Here is a 21,050-nt window from a genome sequence, read left to right on the forward strand (position 1 = left end):
CTAGAAGATGCCTATTCACTCTTACCTTGAAGGTGCACAAATTATACGTGTCAGGAAACACAGACGCCGGAAGGGCATTCCACATTTTTTCTGATACGATCACACAAATACTCCTTGTTGAGACCAATAATGTTAAATACTGTTAGATGTGTTACTAGGTCATGAAAAATGAGGCGCTCAAAAGAGGAAATTTCCACATCATCTCAATGTTAGTTGTAGTCAATAACGAACGTTATTTAAACAAATAATACCTAAATATCGTCTTCAATGTCGAGTTGTGTGTTCAGGAAGTGTAAAACTATATATACATAAATATATAATGGAATTAAAGACAAAATTGTGCATGTGTGCGCTCAGTGTTGTAGCCTATTATTTGGATCACTGTTTGCGGTGATTTTGTAGGGACGTAACCGATCTATATAAAATCATCATTTGTTGAGACTAACAAAGTAAAATTAAAATAAAACAAGTCGATATTGTCCAAATGTTTATTCTGTTTTCTCTTGAACGTCAAGTAAACGTCACTTGGTGCACATCGACTATCCAGACGCGTAGTGATGTACAGGCCTGTACGGTCGCGACTTACAACTAACAATTTAGTGGCACTCATCTATACAAGTAATAAATATAACAAATACGAATAAGGTGGATTTTTGCTACGCAAGTTCATGAGGCCATAAAGGACTGGTATCCAGGGCCGTAAAATAATTAAAAAAAAAGAATAGTTCACAGACTGTTCTGGCAGCGTAACGGCAATCCACCTTAAGCAATATACACAAAACGATAATAAAATCTTCCTCCCGATGAGCTGCACCGCCCCCGCACCCCGCACACACCGCGCACCGCAACTATTAATTGACATCAGTTTAAAAATGCCCATCGATCTCCTATCAAAAAGTAGATGCACAATCAGTGACCAAAAAACGAGTGCCAAACACAACTTCTTGGCACTCAATTAAAGTAGTCGGATTTGCAACTTAAACTCAATCCCTTAAGGTTGAATTTGCTCTGAATTTCATTTTATTTGTTCTCTACTTTAGGTATAATTTTCTTTACCAACAATTCTATCACTGTCAAAGCAAAATTGGCCAGTTTTTAAATGAAATTTTCTACATGATTGTGCGTCCTGATAATATAAGAGTCCCTACAATATACACGTATGATACATAACTGGCACAAATATAAATAAAGTCCAACTTTAATTGGCAATGACATGTCGTGATTCTTTTGTTACACGATTAATTTGCTGTTATATAAACATTTACACGATTCGATATATCAGTCAAGGTATGTTCCAGAAATGCTGCTACGATAAAAAATATCTATACAAAATAGCTTTAAAGATTGGCAATTTTATAAAATTACTTAGAACTGCCAATCAACTCAATCATATTGATGCCAAGTTGGCATGTCTATAAATAAAGTCTACGCTACGAAGCACACGGTGCGCGGCATGTGTAACAATCTTACAGTAGCACCGCCGACCATTTTTTCCATCTGCCGGGTGATGTTTTTTTAGTAATAACTATTTAATACTACCGTCGAATCCCGTAACTTTGCTCTTCTATATAGGTAATTTTAAAAAAATAATTTTTAAAATCGGTCCATAAATGACGGAATTATCGGTGGACATACATAAAAAAAAAACATACATACAGCCGAACGTAGAACCTCCTCCTTTTTGGAAGTCGGTTAAAAAGACTATGTGTTGTTGTTTTTTCAAAAACAGTTCAGTTTAATTTCATTAAAACACGAGTATATTAAAAAGCAAAGTTACGCTTTACGACCTAAAAGCTATAATAATTATTATAATATACACACATTCTAACAAATTTACATTATATTAATAATAATACAATACAACAATTCCCGCTCCGTCTCTTTCACACACAGCAGATAACACACTATCCCTCTCTTTCGCACACACACACACACAGTGGCGTGAACAAAGGTCTTTAACTAGGGTAGGCAATTACACGTAATTTCCTCTGTGTTGTACAGGTTCATATTGGTTGGTAGGTTAGTCAGTGTATTATTGCATCTATGATGTGCACGCCACTGCACACACACACACAAATGTAATACAGTAGCAACAGAGTGATCAGTGTGCGAGTTAAACTCGAAAATAATGCCACTATATCTAAAATATCATTAAAAGTACAAGATTTCATTTTAAAACATCCATGATGATTTACAAAATAATAATTAATTTTCAAAATAACAAATAATTCATGTAGGCAGTACATACATATATTGTGAACCGAACATTCTTTTTTTTTTCTACATTTTACACAGCTATGCTGCCGCTAGACAATTTTATAGACAATAATATTTTTTTTGTAGCAAACAATTCATTTCTCGATGAGTGTCCAATATTTTTTTTTTATTATTTTAGTTCCGCAGGAATGGAACATAGAAATCACAGCCCTCTATTAGTGCCCGACTAAGAAAAGAGTAGCTTAAAATCGACAGGTAAATGTTATCTGCCATCAGGTAAAGTGTATCTAGTCAACAGGTAAAGTCAACAAACAAAACAATTATCAGTTAACCATTGGCAGATTACAGGTAAAATCGACACGAGACTGCTAAAACTCACCAGCTGACTGTCAATAGGTAAATATAACCAATTACTGCATATTTATCAAAGTGCTTCGACATACAATATTTTAGTTTGTATTTATAAGTTATCAGACATATTTATAAAAAGCATTAAGAAGCTTGTATTGGTATTGTAATTATTTAAAATAGATTGGTTATTGAATATTCAATGACTTACATAAATCATTCAAGACACATAACATCAGCGCATAGAATAACAATTGCTCTGTTTTTACCTATAACAGGCTCAGACTAAATACATAAGGACTAGTACCGCACCCAAATTCACGAACAAAATTTTCTGCCATTTTCTAAGGAAAACTAGCTTAGATGTCATACATATTTTATACTAAACTAGCAGTTTTTGTTCATTTTTTACACCGTATAACTACACAAATAGGTATTTTTACGGAGGTTTTTAACCGACGGACACGATTGTAAACTATGAAACATCGATTCTTTAGAGACAGCGTTTATAATCGCATAAGATCGTTGATCATGTACGTTGACAGAAAAATAATGTCTTGCGAGGCAGGTCTTTATCTAATTAGTCTGAGATAACAGGTAATAGCTGTATTAGTTATCTCGAAAGCAGGTAAAACCGAGTCACACTCACAAGTTTCTTTATTATTGAAATTCAAATATAGGTTAGTTATAGCGATTTTTTAAATCATGCTATGAGTATCATGCTTTAATAAACTGAAAAGTTACTTTACATTATTTGGAAATCTCTAAATGACTCGAACATACACCGAATAACTTTATATAGTTAGTAATCAAAAGCATTCGTTTGCATTGTTTTTTTTTATATTACAATTATGTTTATTATATTTAATAATTACAATTAAGGTAACTTATGACGTACCTACAGTGATTAAGGGCTTGACATGAATTTTTAACAGTGCATTTTAAAGTCTCAATTTTGATACATTTCCAAATTGCTACTACGAAAGTGCAATGTACAATAAGATCCAACGCGTCATTACGATGAAACATTAAAGTATTTTAAGTATCTATCAATAACTTTGTTCATAAAAATTTTCTAACGCACAACTGGTCATTTTACGAAAATATTATATTCTAAAATGTCACGTAGCATTAAAGTTGTTCGACGAAGATCGCTTAATATTCATAACCTATACCAACACTTGGCTGACAGGCAAAAATATACCTAGCTAATGGAGTTTTGAAAAACATTAGATACAAATGTTTTTTGAACTTTTTTTTTTCATACAGATTTTAAGACCAATTGAATAATTTAGATTTTTTTTTTAATTTCAACTATTGTAAGACTTCTTCAATTCCATGAAAGAGAAATGATTATTGTACAATAATAGAGACAGCATAGAACCTATAATTTCATTGGGCGATTTATTTCTTTGCACATTGTATCTACATATTAAATAATATCAAGTAATAATGAAACCCTCAATAATATCAACACTTATAACAACTGTTTATTAGAGTTTTATCCACAACATCACAGCTTTCCGCGCCCTTCGCACATTCATACACATACAAACATGGGTAGCCAAATACTAGATTACGATAAAATACTAAATATATAATAAAATAAAGTCCATATTATAATTCAAACACAAGTTCCTTGTGCTAAAATAAGGAACTTTTTATTCATGTAAAATATCATTTGCTGTTATTTTTTGTAATGTCAAGCATTATGTTGATTGAAAATTCAATAATTCTTGTTACTTACATATTATATTGGTCGAACATATATTTTTTCATTATATACCAGGTACAGTACGTTTTACTACGAATCGTACGAAAATTAAGTTACTTTCCAAAACTGCCAAAAAATTGAAAAAGATTGAAATTGCCAAAAAAAAAGAACACCCGTGCGGCATTCAGGTAAGTAAATTATTAACATGTTACAGGTAACATTTATCCAGTCACAGGTAACACTTGACATGAGAGGTAAAATTTAAATTTAGAAACTAAATTTTTTTTTTCTAAATTTCTCCCATAGTTGGCTACCCTTCACATACATACACTAACACACACAAACACACACCCGCCACACTATACACATACACCTATAACACTAGGAAATTTACATTTTAGGCGAGACCTTATACACTTTTAGTGCACAAACACCATAAAATAGTTTACATTTTAGTTTTTTTTTTTATAATATACAATCTGATGTTACACAGGCAGAGGAAAAGTGAATAAGATCTCAAAAAATACAATTTTTTAAACAATCGTGATGATACAAGTAACAATTTTTATATTTATATTTTATTTATTATTATAATCTTAATTCTAAACACTAGAAGAACATTTATTTGAATAAATCAATATAATAATAATTAATTACACTAATTAAATTTTACGCGAATCATAAATCTATTGTCTTTTTAGTTGGTAAACTAAATTGATATTTTTTGATTACTAAAATGAACAAAGCCTACAAACAAACATCGCCTATTGTATGCATTTTTTTTTTAATATGGGAATATTGGTCATATTTAAAAGATATGACAAATATTCTTAAAAAAAAAACAAATTAAAAAAAAATATTTCATTTTTTTATAATTAATATTTCATAATGTGAATGTAACATCAATAATTTATTTCTGAAATCGTTGTTAATTATCATTACAAGTCAATTTAGTTAACAATTCGCATATTATCAAATTAGTATAGTAATTAATATCAACAAATCAAAAAAAAAAACGCACAAGAATATTTTCCAAGTGCATTTTTTTTTTACTTTCGTTAAGAATACTGTTTACATACAGTTTACAGTTTACAACCATACACATGCAGAATGACTAAAAAAAAGTTTTATAAAAAAAATCTCCAACTCCAACCCTGTAAATTTGAAAAAGTTGCGCTAAAAAGTCGAGTTGCCATATTTTTTTTCCCAACACAACTCACTAGACCGAATACGTAGCTAATATCGGAAATAAACAAAAACAAAATTAATAAAATATCATTAAAATATTATAAACTTCAGTAAACAACAAAATTATTAACAACAACAAGGGAGGTCAACTCCGGCAAACAATATACAGTCGCAGTTTAACTATCATACAGTTGGAAACATCGTGTGCAGGAACTCTTAAATAAGTCAGATAGTCAACCCATAATATGACCGAATTAAAACTTTTTTTTTATTCTTTACAAGTTAGCAGTAGTAGCCAAGGACTACAATCTCACCTGCTGGTAAGTGATGATGCAATCTAAGATCTAAGCGGGCCAACTTGTTAGGAGTAGGATGAAAATCCACACCCCTTTCGGTTTCTATACGACTTCGTACCGTAACGCTTAATCGCTCGGCGTTGTCTTTGCCACTGCCGAAGCCTCCCACCAGCCAGACCTGGACCAGTTAAGAAAACCTCAACCGGCCAACCCGGGGATCGACTCCAAGACCTACGTCTTGTAAATCCATCGCGCATACCACAACGCCACGGAGGCCGTGAAATCTCTATGATAGATCTAAATTTATATAAATAAATGAAAATATACCCGTTTATTCGTGATGTTTAAAAAGGTAGACGTCAACATGTTTTATTAAATGCTCGACTGCAATCTCATTTCATGATAACTGACGATACGATCTAAGATGGTACCTTAATACCCTTGGCATAGGTACAGTTTTATTTAACACTTGTGTATCGTTGACTGGGTTTGTAAAAATAACAACGCCTTTTAATAAATAAATAAATAAATAAATATAAGTATATTATATAACAATACACATCACTATCTAGCCCCAAAGTAAGCATACAGAGTAGCTTGTGTTATGGGTGCTAAGATAGTTGATATTATAATATTAATATACAATTATATACTACATATAAATACTTATATAATGTATAAATACACACAGACACTGGAAAAGACCCATGCTCATCACACAAATATTTTCCAGTTGTGGGAATCGAACCCACGGCCGTAGATGCAGAAAGCAGGGTCACTACCCACTGCGCCACGCGGCCGTCAATGTTTGATATGAAGTTGGTGTTCAAATGTGCATTAAGCTAATATAATTTTATGACAATAAATTATTATTATTATTAATGATTTTGACAGCATGTGCAAGTGTAGATCGAATCTAATTTTTTAATAATACAAAATTATGAGTTCACTTTTGATTTCCCAACTGTATGATTGCTACTGCGATAAAGTTGATCGATTCGCACTTACTCACCAGAGTAAGTCAACTTGTATGTACATCGTGATCAGGATAATCTCCGTAACCCGACTCGTGCTTGACTAGTCTATAATAAATTTAGTCGAAGTTATAAGACTTGAACAAAAAGATTGACTTCAAATTGATGTAACTTTTGTTACGTCACAGTCGAGGTTACAGAGCTAGGTCCTGCGTTTACGTATTTTTTTTTGAATTTTCATTTCGGTTTCGTTCGCTCGTTAAAAATAATTATAATAATATAATAATCACATTCGCACTTATACATTAATGTCTTATGACGTTCTTCTATTAATAAATTTTATAATAATGTTCCTAATTTTTAATAAGATTCGCTTTATTTAAAAAAAAAAATATACAAGCCGCGAGCGGCTCAGCAAACATAATTAATCGTAATAAAAAAAATTGTCAATTTCACAAAATAAACCAAAAACAAATGTAACGACAATAATAATAATTATTTATTTTGAACATTTTTTGTGTTCGCGACAAAATTCATTCACAATTTATTAGGAAACCAAACCTTAATTTACAGATCTCCCGTACGTTTAAAGCTTTAGTTTCTTAGGGCGCGTCCAGACTGAACGGTGACTCTAATAGGGTACTTGACTCGTATCAAATTTAATATAAACATTATTAATTTCGTATACGTAAATGGAATAAGGGTCCGAAATATGTCGATTTTAATTACTAAAAGTTAAGGATTTCACAACTTAATTTAAAAATCGTGTATAGTTTAAAATTTTTCAAATGTCAAAAACGATGTCGTCCATTTTGTGACGTCACAATGTTAATTAATTGATGTACTAACTTAACTAACGTTTTTGTCAACCGCTCCGTTTAGTAAACGTGACGTCATGAAACATTTAAAATATAGGCCGACAGCGTTTTGATTCATATTGTCATAAAAATAATTAAAAATTGAAATTTTCATTTAATCAAAACGTCTCAAAAAAGTACGATATTTTTTTTTAATATAGAAGAACGAACAATTTTAGGACCATTTAAAAAAAGTGTCAACTAGCCTATTACTGTCAGCAATTCGGCGTTAGATCGTCACCCGTCAGTCTGAATGTGACATTAGTTGTCCGCGTTTTGTTACCGTATATTATGTTATATCGCTCCTGGTCGTGTGGACGTGCCTTAATAAACGTTGTGTCAAATAAAAAGAGCGTTGACGTGTCGTTACATAACATATTTTTTTGGATTTGGATTTTATACCTTAGAAAGTATTATTGGTCATAACAGAAATATTCCACTAATAAAATTCGAGTATATCTGTATAATAAATAAGTAAATAAATATTATATAATAGCTTAAGACTTCTCAGAAAATGGTTGGACAAAAGTATTTTTTATTGCAGATATGCATTCTTAATGCAAATATTTGAAGTATTTTAACTATTGCATATTATTTAAAATAAATAAATATTGATATAAGTCAATTAAATTTTTGATTTTATGGCTTACTGCTGTACCAACTGGGTAGAATTTACTTCGACAATGTCACGTGGTAAGGAAAACACACTTTCAGAGGATTTTTTTTTTTTTTATTCTTTACAAGTTAGCCCTTGACTACATTCTCACCTGATTGTAAGTGATGATGCAGTCTAAGATGGAAGCGGGCTAACTTGTTAGGAGGAGGATGAAAATCCACACCCCTTTCGATTTCTACACGGCATCGTACCGGAACGCTAAATCGGTTGGCGGTACGTCTTTGCCGGTAGGGTGGTAACTAGCCACGGCGGAAACCTCGCACCAGCCAGACCTAGACCAATTAAGAAAATCTCAATCGGCCCAGCCGGGGATCGAACCCAGGACCTCCGTCTTGTAAATCCACCGCGCTACCACTGCGCCACGGAGGCCGTCAAAGCGGTTGATCAGTGTAAGCTGTGAATCAAGAATTGATTATTATCCATCTTAATTTTGACACTATAAATAGCGGATTTTTTAAATATTATATAAATAAAAAATATATTAAAAAATGTCTCAGCGCTCTTTTTAATTGACACAACATAAACGCTGACACAGCACATTTATATTTAAATTAAAAAATCGTATACAACACAATATAATTAATATATTTTGTGTCACCAAGGGAGATTAACAATAATACACAGTATAGTAGATCCAAGTAGTCGATTGGTTCATATTTATTTTTATATAATAAATATTGTTTTTATATTTTCAATTGTAGGCCCATTATTTATTGATATAAAACACTTTATTTTTTAATATTTGGGTGTTTTCTCATTTTACAGCATTTACAATGTAACTACTTTCAAATTATATTATATATAATATTTATCGTAGATAGAATATTTAAGCAAACAACAAATATAATTTTAACTCTAATACATACATAAAACATTGACAAATATTTACATACAAAACTTTGTATCGTGGTTTTTTATCGCATTCCTGCAAAATTTCTATCACCAATGGAAAGTCACATTATCAGCGAATGACATAATGATAATGTGCACTACGCTACCAACAGTTTCAGACATTGGATCTACTGCACAAAACGCGAAACAACAAAACAACCAAGCGCACACAACACACAGAAGTCCATATTCGTATACAAAGTATTTTCCCGACATAATATATCACAACTTCTGTATGTTCAATGCTCCAAATAAACACAATAAATCAACACAGTTTATATGACAACAGAAATATTAATATCCACTGTACAGTCCTAGAGTCGGTGCCCGCCGCCTAGGTGCGCGTGAGCGTGGTGGGCACGTCCGCTGCCGCCAGGCGCAAGGCAGCGCACGCCAGCGGTCCCCCGCCCCCGCCGCCCGCGTGAGCGGCACTGCTGGCCGTTGGACTCTCCTCGGTACTCGAGTCCATCTGGAACAGTCATCATCATCGTCAGTCAATCAGCTGTGTAAGGCGATGCCTCATAGTAGAGGAGCCGAATTGGCTCTTTCAAAAAAGGGGATTTTTGCAGTTACTCGAGCGCGGCAGATAAACATAAGGGACTATACCTTACACTTTGTCGAGTACCTCCACAGAGTATGAGCCCTTAATATTGGTGGGTACGTTTAGGGCAACCAAAAAAAACTAACTTCATAAATACTCAACCAGCACGTCAGATTAAGATAAGGTAGGTGAGTTGATAGCTAAAAACTGCACATTTCGAAAATCTGACGATTTGAGCGTAACGTAATGGAATGGGAGGGTTTCAAAGTTACAAAATTAAACCCTTATATTTTAGAGCTCGAGGTACGAGTGCGATTAATTTTTTACTTATTTTTAAGGAAATAATCTCCTAATTAATCGCTAAAATTTTCTTACAATTTCAGTAATAATAAAAATTGTTTTTAAAGTCTGTAGTTTTTTTTTTCCACCGCTAAAAGCGGAAAAAGTAAATAACCATTTATTCTTTCTATAATTTAATCTACCAAATGTAATCGGTCTCAATGACGCTCGAGTTACTGCAAATTTAGCATCCCGGGCTCCCCTACTATCATTAGTGCACACAAGCGTTGCGTTGACGTTCTACGACGCACGCACGCAGTCAGTTTCAACCGATCTCCTAATAAAAAGTGGATGCACAATCAGCGACCAAAAACCGCCCTCCATGAGTGTTAAACACAACTTCTTGGCACTCAAATTCATAATAGTCGCATTTGCAAATTCAACCTTAAACTCAATCTTTAAGGTTGAATTTGCTCTAATTTTGGGATTTTATTGAATATTGGACTAAAGGCCTTTAGGTACAATTTTCTTTACCAATAATTCTAAAACTGTCAAAACAAAATTGGCCAGTTTTTAATTGAAATTTTCTACATGATTGTGGGTCTTTTTATTACAAATTTTTATTCAATGATCTCAACGGTTCGTCGTCATCAACCCATATTCGGCTCACTGCTGAGCTCGAGTCTCCTCTCAGAATGAGAGGGGTTAGGCCAATAGCCCACCACGCTGGCCCAATGCGGATTGGCAGACTTCACACACGCAGAGAATTAAGATAATTCTCTGGTATGCAGGTTTCCTCACGATGTTTTCCTTCACCGTTTGAGACACGTGATATTTAATTTCTTAAAATGCACACAACTGAAAAGTTGGAGGTGCATGCCCCGGACCGAATTCGAACCCACACCCTCCGGAATCGGAGGCAGAGGTCATATCCACTGGGCTATCACAGCTCGTCTCAACGGTTAAAGTTTCGTAAAAAACATGCTAGACAGAACTGTTTCCCTTTAAAAGTTCTACAAAAAGTCCACGACAGTTTCAGAGGGATTTGTGATAAACCGAAAACCACGTATACTTAATAACCACGTATAGTCTGCATCATCACTTACCATCAGGTCAGATTGTAGTCAAGGGCTAACTTGTATAGAATAAAAAAAAAAAACGTGGACGCTAGTAATCTCTATAATACGTGAAACGGTAAACGTATAAACTCACCGTAAGCGCATGCTTCAACGTCTCATACGTGAGCCAGCAGATGCCAGCGGCCGGCATCTGGTACAACACTCGCGCCTGCACGCCCCTGAAGAAGGCCAACGGGCCGCCAGCGCGCAGCACCAGCGCCGCCGCCGCCGCCAGCCCGTCGGCGCGCGCGGCCGCCTCCTGCGTGTTCAACACCGTCTTGCACACGTCCAACGGCGTGGTCGCCGCCGCAGCCAACGCGCCGGCCAACGCGCCGGACAGCAAATGAGCACGCGGTTCGTACGCGCGGCGCGGGTTGAGCACGGACTGGCACCACTCGTAAGTGACGAAGTGCAGCGCCTGGAACGGCACGTTCATGGCGACCTGCGTGCCGTACGAGCGGTAGAACGCGCGCAGCCCCTCAGCACGGTACACGTGCCGCGCGCACTCCCACACGCCGCGGTACGGCGAGTGCAGCATCTGCAGCCGCTGCTTCACCACTGGAACAACGTGCCGTCTCATCAGTATAGCAGAACATTTACGCAACAACTCATCTATCTACGAGGAAGCCCCCAAAATTCCTCAGCGCCTGAAGATAGATTGTGCGCGTTGCCAGTGGTTCCTGACCTATGGTTCCGAGACTTGGTCGCCAACTATGGGCCTCATAAGAAGGCTCAGAGTCACACGTCGTCGACAACGCACGGACAGTGAGACGGGAAACAAAGCAATCCTACAAGGGTTCCGTTTGTTCCTTTTGAAGTACGGTATCCTAAAAATAGTAGACTACAAGCCCTTGGACAAAAATTACATGTAAAATTAACCAACATGAATAAAGCTTAGAAGGCTGTTACTATATCAGAAAATAACTCTGAGCACTTTGCCGTCATTTCTGAGCGGTACAAGTGACTACGCGAGTGAAGAGTAAGGCTTGCGACCCTTATCTTTCGACTCCTGCGCTGGAAATATGTACGGCGTTTACGAGTAAAGTATCTGTATATGTGTACAAAAGCACTAGACCACAACATACTGATAAGGAATACCATACGACGACCTTTTAGCCTATATTCCGCGAATCCCATACGGTGTCAACGACCGGCCGCGAGCCATGGCGTCCTGATAACGTGGCACATATCAATAGACAGCCACTTCATTAAAATGTGTGTGTACTTAAGGATACGAGTACTTGTTAGCGAACTGGTGACAAATGATAAGGATTTGCTAATATTTGTTTTTGTATTATTTGAATGTTGAAGTTAAAAGGCTTTTCTGACCTTGTACTATTATGTATTATATAAACGCGAAAGTTTGTATGGATGTTTGTTTGGTTGTATGTTTGGATATTTGTTACTCTTTAACGCCGCAACTACTAAAGCATTTTGACTGAAATTTTAAACGAAGATGGTTAATACTCGAGATAAACGCATAGGCTACCTTTTACCGCGAAAAAAACTATGGTTTTTCCGAGATTTGTGAAAAAGATTCGCTGATCGTTAGGTTTGTATCTTTGTTATTTGTGCGTTTATGTTTATACATAGTTCATTTATTGAAAAATGTAACATTTAATGTAAGGAAGCTAAAAATGTATGAATTTTCATCTAATTACGATAAAGATTTTTAATAGATTTTGCAATTTTATCATCAATACATGCTTTTATGCTAGTAATGAGCATGACTGCAGTCGACTGCCGTTGGCTGCCGCCGAGAGTCGCCGACTGCAGTCGATAGCAGCTGCCGCTCGTGTAAATGAACTAACTGTATCTGTAGTCTTTTTATTTTTAGCATGCTACGTTGAAGGCCGAGTCGGCAGGTTTTCATTTTGTTTTTTTTTGCTTGGGACGTGTATTTCCAAGTTTGGTATCCATATGTCAATACTGGAATTTATGACGGCCTCCTTAGCGCAGTGGTATGGGCGGTGGATTAGCAAAACGGAGGTCCTGGGTTCGATCCCCGGCAGAGCAGATTTTCTTAACAAGTCCAGGTCTGGCTGGTGGGAGGCTTCGGCCGTGGCTAGTTACCACCCTACCGGCAAAGACGTACCGCCAAGCGATTTAGCGTTCCGGTACGATGCCGTGTAGAAACATAAAGGGGTGTGGATTTTCATCCTCCTCCTAACAAGTTAGCCCGCTTCCATCTTAGACTGCATCATCACTTACCATCAGGTGAGATTGTAATTAAGGGCTAACTTGTAAAGAATAAAAAAAAGGTTACAAATCATTATTTTAGTTTTAACGCGTATTGCAATGTTACTTTTAAAAATCTCTGTGAACTCCAGTATTTATTCCATGTTTGATGTTCTATTTCTATTTCTTTGTCATTATTCGTCCTATCAAAACATAAGAAAACATTGTCGAAAAAGGAGGACCTCACCTCTTTTTTTTTTAAGTCGGTTAAAAATATAATAAAACGCAACGTTTTTGACACAAGTTGCGTCGTAACAGAACAAGGTTATCCGCGGGTTATCAGCAATTTAGCGGACGAAATGACACACACATAGGTGTGTCCGACAACTGGCTATCTGCTACGTTATACGCGATAGCGAATCAGAGCGATTGTTCACGTATTGTGTTTGATTGCAATTATCATTGTATACTATAGATAGGTTTCGTCTCTACAAATCACCGCAAAAAGTGATCTGAATTTAGCTATAGTCTATATTTAGGTATAGTTTGGCAAGTTAACACTCCCAGGATATGCGGGCGACGGGCAGAAAGACGTGCATCAGTCGTGGGTTTTTCGTTCTTCGCTACACGCCCCCCGCCCCGCGCGCTACATCGGGAGTGTTACGAACGAAGTTGCCAAGCTATAGCACTGAGCGCACACATGCACAATTTTGTCTTTAATTCCATTTTATTTATTTATGTAGGTATAATGTATATAGATTTTACCTTATCGACACAACTCGACATTGTAGACGATATAAGTAGGTATTATTATTTTGTTTAAATAACGTTCGTTGTTTAATAAGCGAATAAATGAAATGAAGTCAATTTTCCACATTTGTCCGCCTCAGTTTTGATGCGCTAGTGCCATCTCTAGTAAATAAAATATCATTGTTTGATTGTACACAGCTGATATACTTACTATACCTAATCAATACTAATATAATAAATACTAAAGTTAGTCGGTATGACTGTCTGTTACCTTTTCATGGCTATACCATTGAACTGATTTGGATAAACTTTGGTATAGAGATAAATTGGACCTTGGAGCACAACAAACGCTACTTGTCATCCCGGAAGAATACATGGTTCCCGCGGGATTTGTAATTAAAAGAACACAATTTTACTAGTACCTAGGACCTAGGTATATAAAACAGTAGAATTCGTTCGTCTCCACTCCGAATAGCATGGTGGGTATAAGACATATATTTTTATATATTTCTTTCAATTCCTTATAAGGAGAAAAGTCCTGATAATGATAATATCTATCATGTAGAGCGGTTGTTTCGAATTTTAGCTGGTCAAGGTCTGGCTGGTGGGAGGATTCGGATTAGTTACCTGGTGACGTACCGCCAAGCGATTTAGCGTTCCAGTGCGATGAGTGTGGATTTTCATCCTTGTCCTAACAAGTCATCACATTTTCATCTAAGATTGCAACAATAACCATTAGATAAGAATGTATTCAAGGGCTAGTTTGCAAAGAACAAAAAACATAACGCTGTCATTCGTTCATCGAATTTTACTGCCTTTGTTTTTTTACCGGGGGTTGTTTTATATATGAAAAATCGATTCTTAAGGAGTAAACTCCAAAAATAACCACCATATTCGCCACAATGTTCGTCACAACGCTGGCCAACGTTAAGAGCGTATTGGCCAATGAGTTGGCCAACGTAAAGAGAGGGCATTAGGTGTTGTCATGTTGTTTACATTTCCTTAAACCGACCGGCGTTACGTCCGCGCAAACACTCCACACGTGTTGTCACAACATTTGACGAGTGCAAGTTTACAAGTTCGCACTTACTCGTATGTTTACACTCGTCGGTCGCCGGTTTACTGGAGTTTACACTCACAGGTTTACACTGGCCAACTTCTTGTTTACTACTTTCGACGCGGAAACTGGCGTCCACTGTGTGTGACTTTACCGAGTTACACAAGAAGAGTTGCTCGAATGCAACAGTTGCCTGTAGCCATGTGTGCACGTCGATCTTTCTACAAACGCTAACGCTTCGAAAACTAACAAAATATTTGGGAATGTCAGATCCGATCGACAACTTGATCACTTGACCTGTAATTTTTTTAAATTTTGTAGAAAGAGAACCGACGCCACAAGGCTATTTCTTGATAGGATTTCTTGATTGTAAAGTCTATTTCCATTCCAAATTTCAGCCAAATCGGTTCAGTAGTTCCGGCGTTAAATAGTAACAAACATCCAAACAAATATCCATACAATTTTTCGCGTTTATAATATTCCCGACTTCGTCCGCTTAATCATTGGTGTATTTTTCTATTTAACCCCATAACGTTTATATGTATAATACACATTAGCCCGTTAACTCTTTTACAAAAATGTAGAACTTTCATAAAGTGTTTATACCTCTTTAATCCGGCCGTATCGCAAAATCAGTTCTTAGCGGATATCTATTAACTATAGACTACCTCCCTGCGGTTTTCGATGATGAATGACCTTATTACTTATTTATTTTACTTTATCTTAGACTTATTTATTTTATGTACCGTAAAATTAACAATACGTTTGATGTGATGCGTCCGATACGTACCTACGATGCGGATATGTGGACACCTACCATAACATGAACCAATTAATTATCAAATCGCATCGGAACGATCGGAAGCACAATCATTCATTTATCATTCATCGCAGCCACAAAGAGTCGTCGATGATACTCGTGCATTAGAGTTCCCGCATACAGGACACCACAACCATAAAACGCTGCTACCGGCATATTTATTTTTTATTTATTTATACTTTATTGCACAAAACAAAAACAATAACAAAGAAAACATAGAAAACAAGTATGTGCAAAGGCGGTCTTATTGCTTATAGCAATATCTACCAGACAACCTTTGGATATAGGAATTAATGTAATTAAATGCGGGACAGTGCAACAAAAAAAAAAAAAAAAAAATAGTATATTTATTGTACTAAATAAAAATAAGCCAGGTTTTCCTTCCTGACGCTATAACTCCAGAACGCACGAACCGATTTCCGCGGTTTTGCATTCGTTGGAAAGGTCGCGGGATCCGTGAGGTTTATAGCAAAGAAAATTCAGGAAAAATTTCAACGTAGAGGTAGGTGAAAGCTTACATCGAGTTTCATTTTACGCCGTCACGCGGACGAAGTCGCGGGCGTCCGCTAGTAGTATTTATATATACTACATGTATGAATATAAAATATACATAATAAAATAAATCCTTTATTAAAATTTCCTGTGGTTTTCATACATTTTATATGGACTCGCCGCCCACGGTTAACGCCGGTACATTTGCGTTGCTCGCTTCTTGTGACCCGCATCGACCACTAAATGCCGTGACGGCCTCCGTGGCGGAGTGCCATGTGCGGTGGATTTACAAGACGGAGGTCCTGGGTTCGATCCCCAGCTGGGCCGATTGAGGTTTTCTTTATTGGTTGGCCGCGGCTAGTTACCACCCAACCGACAAAGACGTACTGCCAAGCGATTTAGCGTTCCGGTACGATGTCGTGTAGAAACCGAAAGTAGTGTGGATTTTCATCCTCCACCTAACAAGTTAGTCCGCTTCCATCTTAGACTGCATCATCTTACCGTCAGGTGAGATTGTAGTCAAGGGCTAACTTGTAAAGAAAAAATAAAATGCCGACACTGCGATTATGATACTGCATGTATGGGTTAAAAAAGTAGCAGCCATCGACCACAAGTGTCGACCACCGGCCACAAGTGGCTGTCGCGCGCCTCAGCTACTTTTGTGGCGCCTTCTTGCTTCTAGTAGCGGCGTTTGTGTTTGCAGCGTGTGGCCCGTGTGCGGCGACCCTTAGGTATAGAGTACGTACTCGTACGTAGCGTCTAACCGCAGACATCCGTATCAAGCCGTTTGACCGCGCACCGCAAAATGCCTATTTGCTGTCTATTCATAAACGTCACATTATACATGACTAGCAGACGCCCGAGACTTCGTCCGCCTTTCATCTAACATCATCATTATCAACCCATATTCGGCTCACTGCTGAGCTCGAGACTTCTTTCAGAATAAGAGGGGTTAGGCCAATAGTCCACCACGCTGGCCCAATGCGGATTGGCAAACTTCACATACGCAGAGAATTATGAAAATTCTGTGGAATGCAGGTTTCCTCACGATGTTATTCCTTCACCGTTTTGAGCCTTTAGGTCTCCCTAATCTGGCCCACTCGCAAAAACCATTCTTAGCGGATGTGTATTAACTATAAACTACCTCCCTGCCAAATTTCAACTTTATACTAGACAAGCGGTTTTCGAGATATCGTGACGAGTGACCTTGTTGCATTTATATTTTATGATATTGGAAACTTCAATATCATTCTTGAAGACCTATCCTATCCTATCCTATATATGAAGGGTTTGATGAAAAAAAAAATCGAGTTTCAGTTTTAAGTATGGGGGACCCCACAATTTTTTTTTTCTATTTTCTTAATCTGAATGCGTTAAGTTTCAATAGTATATATAGCTCTTATAGTTTCGGATAAAATTGGCTGTGACATACGGGCGGACAAACAGACAGACAGACACGAATCTATAAGGGTTCCGTTTTTTCCATTTGGCTACGGAACCCTAAAAATGAGTCTAGTCATTTCACACTTAAATAGTTATAATTGACTTGTTCTTAAAATAATGAAAATAAATTTGATTAATAATCTTAGAACAATCAGGTATAACTAGGTAATATATTTTGAATAACATTTTATAAACAGACAATACATATTTAAAGTTATGAAATGACGTGCGTTTCCTACCCTAATTTCTAATTTATTTATTTCAAACATTACTCAACGAGTAGGGCTGTAGGTATAGGTAATTAAATAACATAGAAATAGAAATTAAATGATAATTTAAAATTAAGTAAACAACAGTTAGAGCCGTGATAGCCCAGTGGATATGACCTCTGCCTCCGATTTCGGAGGGTGTGGGTTCGAATCCGGTCCGGGGCATGCACCTCCAACTTTTCAGTTGTGTGCATTTTAAGAAATTAAATATCACGTGTCTCAATCGGTGAAGGAAAAACATCGTGAGGAAACCTGCATACCAGAGAATTATCTTAATTCTCTGCGTGTGTGAAGTCTGCCAATCCGCATTGGGCCAGCGTGGTGGACTATTGGCCTAACCCCTCTCATTCTGAGAGGAGACTCGAGCTCAGCAGTGAGCCGAATATGGGTTGATGACGAAACAACAGTTTAACATATTATTTGCTTGATTAAAATTCGCTTTCTGTATTTAAACATTACCTTCGCGATGCTAAATGTAATGACGCATGTTGACTTGCACTACACGTATCAAGGTCGATACACATTGCACGGGGAAAAAAGATAAATTACATTTAGAGTTCTGTACATCAAAACGAAACATACGGAACCTTTTTACGATCAATAGGCATGATGACAATTTTTTAAATTGTATATAAATTAGGTATACTAATTGTAAAATTAACAGGGTCTCTGCGAGTACTTTCGGAGCTACAGGGATTTAAAGGGTCAGATTTGCGGCGCTGCCACGGATACCTGAAAAACACCCTTACAAAATGGTACGATTTAATGACGTCGTAGGTCATAGAGATCGTTAGATTTATTGTTATTTGTGCGTTTATGTTTAAATAGTTCATTGATTAAAAAATGTCATATTATTGACGTATTGAAATTACAGCTATTACTAGCGGACACCCACGATCTTGTTCGTCATTAGACCTCGTTAATCCGGCCATCTCGCAAAATCCCTGCCTATCATCGTTGTGCATCAAGTGGTTTTCAAGATTTCCTTCTATTCAATAGCACATAACAACACGTTTCAAGGTATTGGCATTGCAGTGTTTCAATACGTCGCAGATAGTCACTTACACAGGCCAGCTGTGTTGGTTTTAAGCAAACAATACATTATATGTATAAGAATAATTTATTAGGCAGATAAATACATATGTATTGACGTAGCACATACAAGAATTGGGCACACAGTCACAGATGAGTTGCAAGATTCATTTTTTTTAAATGACTTTTATATATCATATCAGCCGATGGACGTCCACTGAAGAACATAGACCTTTTGTAGGGACTGAAACATCACGATCCACGATGGTCAAGTGCAGAAAAGTCCTAGGAAAGTAGAAGAAAATATCACATTTCTAAGCCACATCCAGCGAATCCCTGCGACTTGCTCGATGTTGTCAGCTTTTTGCAGCACGTAAATCTATACTAATATTATAAAGCTGAAGAGTTTGTTTGTTTGATTGAACGCGCTAATCTCAGGAACTACTGGTCCAATTTGAAAAATTCTTTCAGTGTTAAATAGCCCATTTATCGAGGGAGGATATATGCTATATATTATCTCCGTATTCCTACGGGAACGGGAACCACGCGGGTAAAACCGCGCGGCGTCAGCTAGTATAATAATAAGTAAATAATCGATAACGGGACGCGCCTGCCTAGACCTAGAGAACCCAATCTCTTACGCCAGGTTCGGACTTGTTTAGCCGGTAAACCGGTGAGCGTGGACGGGTGGTGGGGGGCGCTACTCGACAGTTAAAAAAGAATAAAATGGATTGACTCGACTAAACTATTTACTAACCTACTCGACTAAATTTTTGGTGTTCAGACACGTTTAGCAGCTAAATTTTACGCTACTCGACTAAAATGCTCAAGTAGTCCGAGTAGTTTATGTCTCTGACGTCTAACAGTTTTTTTTTTCGGGGTTTAGCGGACTCAGAAGTGATTACAAAAATAAGAAAACTAATGTCGAACAAAGATTTTTACAACATTTGTCAGGACAACTTAATTAACAAATCAAACTGTAACCAAAATAAGACCCTAGAATGGCAGAATGACCTTGAGTGAAGTCACGCACTTGTGAACGTTGTGTGTAGCGTTAAAGGATCCTTTGACTGTTAACAAACACTCTCCTTTTCACTCAAGTCACTCTCCCCGCCTATCACAAGTAACCCATAAAGAATTACACAACAAGAGATGTGGACGGCTCGAACGCCACGAGCACACTGAAGCCGTCCGTACCGCAAGTCGTTGCAACGCGGCGATAACACGGGGAGGAAAAAAATCCCTCCGGATTTCTGCCGGCTAGTTGGCAGAGCAAGTTCGACTTGCACGGACTAAAAATAACCTCCCCTGCGCTCCGTGGTCAGAGCGGAACAGTTATATTGAAAAGTTTCAGAGGCTTTTCAAAATTTAATAATTTTTATTTTTTCAAGAGTACGCAGTTTTAAACGCACCACAGTGTGGCCGAGGCTTAAAGCTGTCTTCAACACATATTAAGGGAGACAAGTTATCAAGAAACCAGCGAACTGTGAAATTTATTCACCAAGTTTACGTATTTCGCTCTTCAGCGGGCCCAGTGGCAGTTTAATACTGTGACGATCACGTTAACGTAAACGCGAATTTCTAATTGAAACAGCGCCATCTAGGTGCACAACTACTGCACAACTTTTTCAATTCCATGTAACTTCGCGCGGGCAAGGAGGTATTGCCTCGAGGCCCGTACCCCCGCCCAGTTTACACGGGCCAGAGAAGACCCACAGATCGGAATTCGCGTTTACGATAACGCGATAGTAACAGTATGAAAACATTGAAAACTCCCACTAGGCACACAGTTTTTTATTGTGTTTCTTTACGCGATGAAATGAATGGTAGATATTTTTTGTGATTAAAGTGTTTTTTTTTAGGGAAATTTACGCTCAGCTTTGTGGCGATCTTAAGCATAACAACATTAT

The 21,050-nt window shown here is 37.1% G+C and overlaps 1 protein-coding gene across 1 annotated transcript in view; it reads right to left on the reverse strand.

Moving 5' to 3' along the window:
• Nucleotides 1–474: 474 nt before the first annotated feature.
• LOC112056850 (mitoferrin-2) overlaps nt 475–21,050 on the reverse strand; it is a 70,201-nt gene continuing 49,625 nt past the window's right edge. The window contains exons 5-6 of the mRNA XM_052889107.1: nt 11,194–11,657; nt 475–9,630 (exon numbers count right to left, since the gene is read on the reverse strand). Coding sequence (XP_052745067.1) covers nt 9,496–9,630; nt 11,194–11,657 — 599 coding nt within the window. The 3' untranslated portion in view covers nt 475–9,495. The remainder of the gene's footprint in view (nt 9,631–11,193; nt 11,658–21,050) is intronic.

This window comes from Bicyclus anynana, chromosome 24 (genome assembly GCF_947172395.1).
Source record: "Bicyclus anynana chromosome 24, ilBicAnyn1.1, whole genome shotgun sequence".
Taxonomy (NCBI): domain Eukaryota; kingdom Metazoa; phylum Arthropoda; class Insecta; order Lepidoptera; family Nymphalidae; genus Bicyclus; species Bicyclus anynana.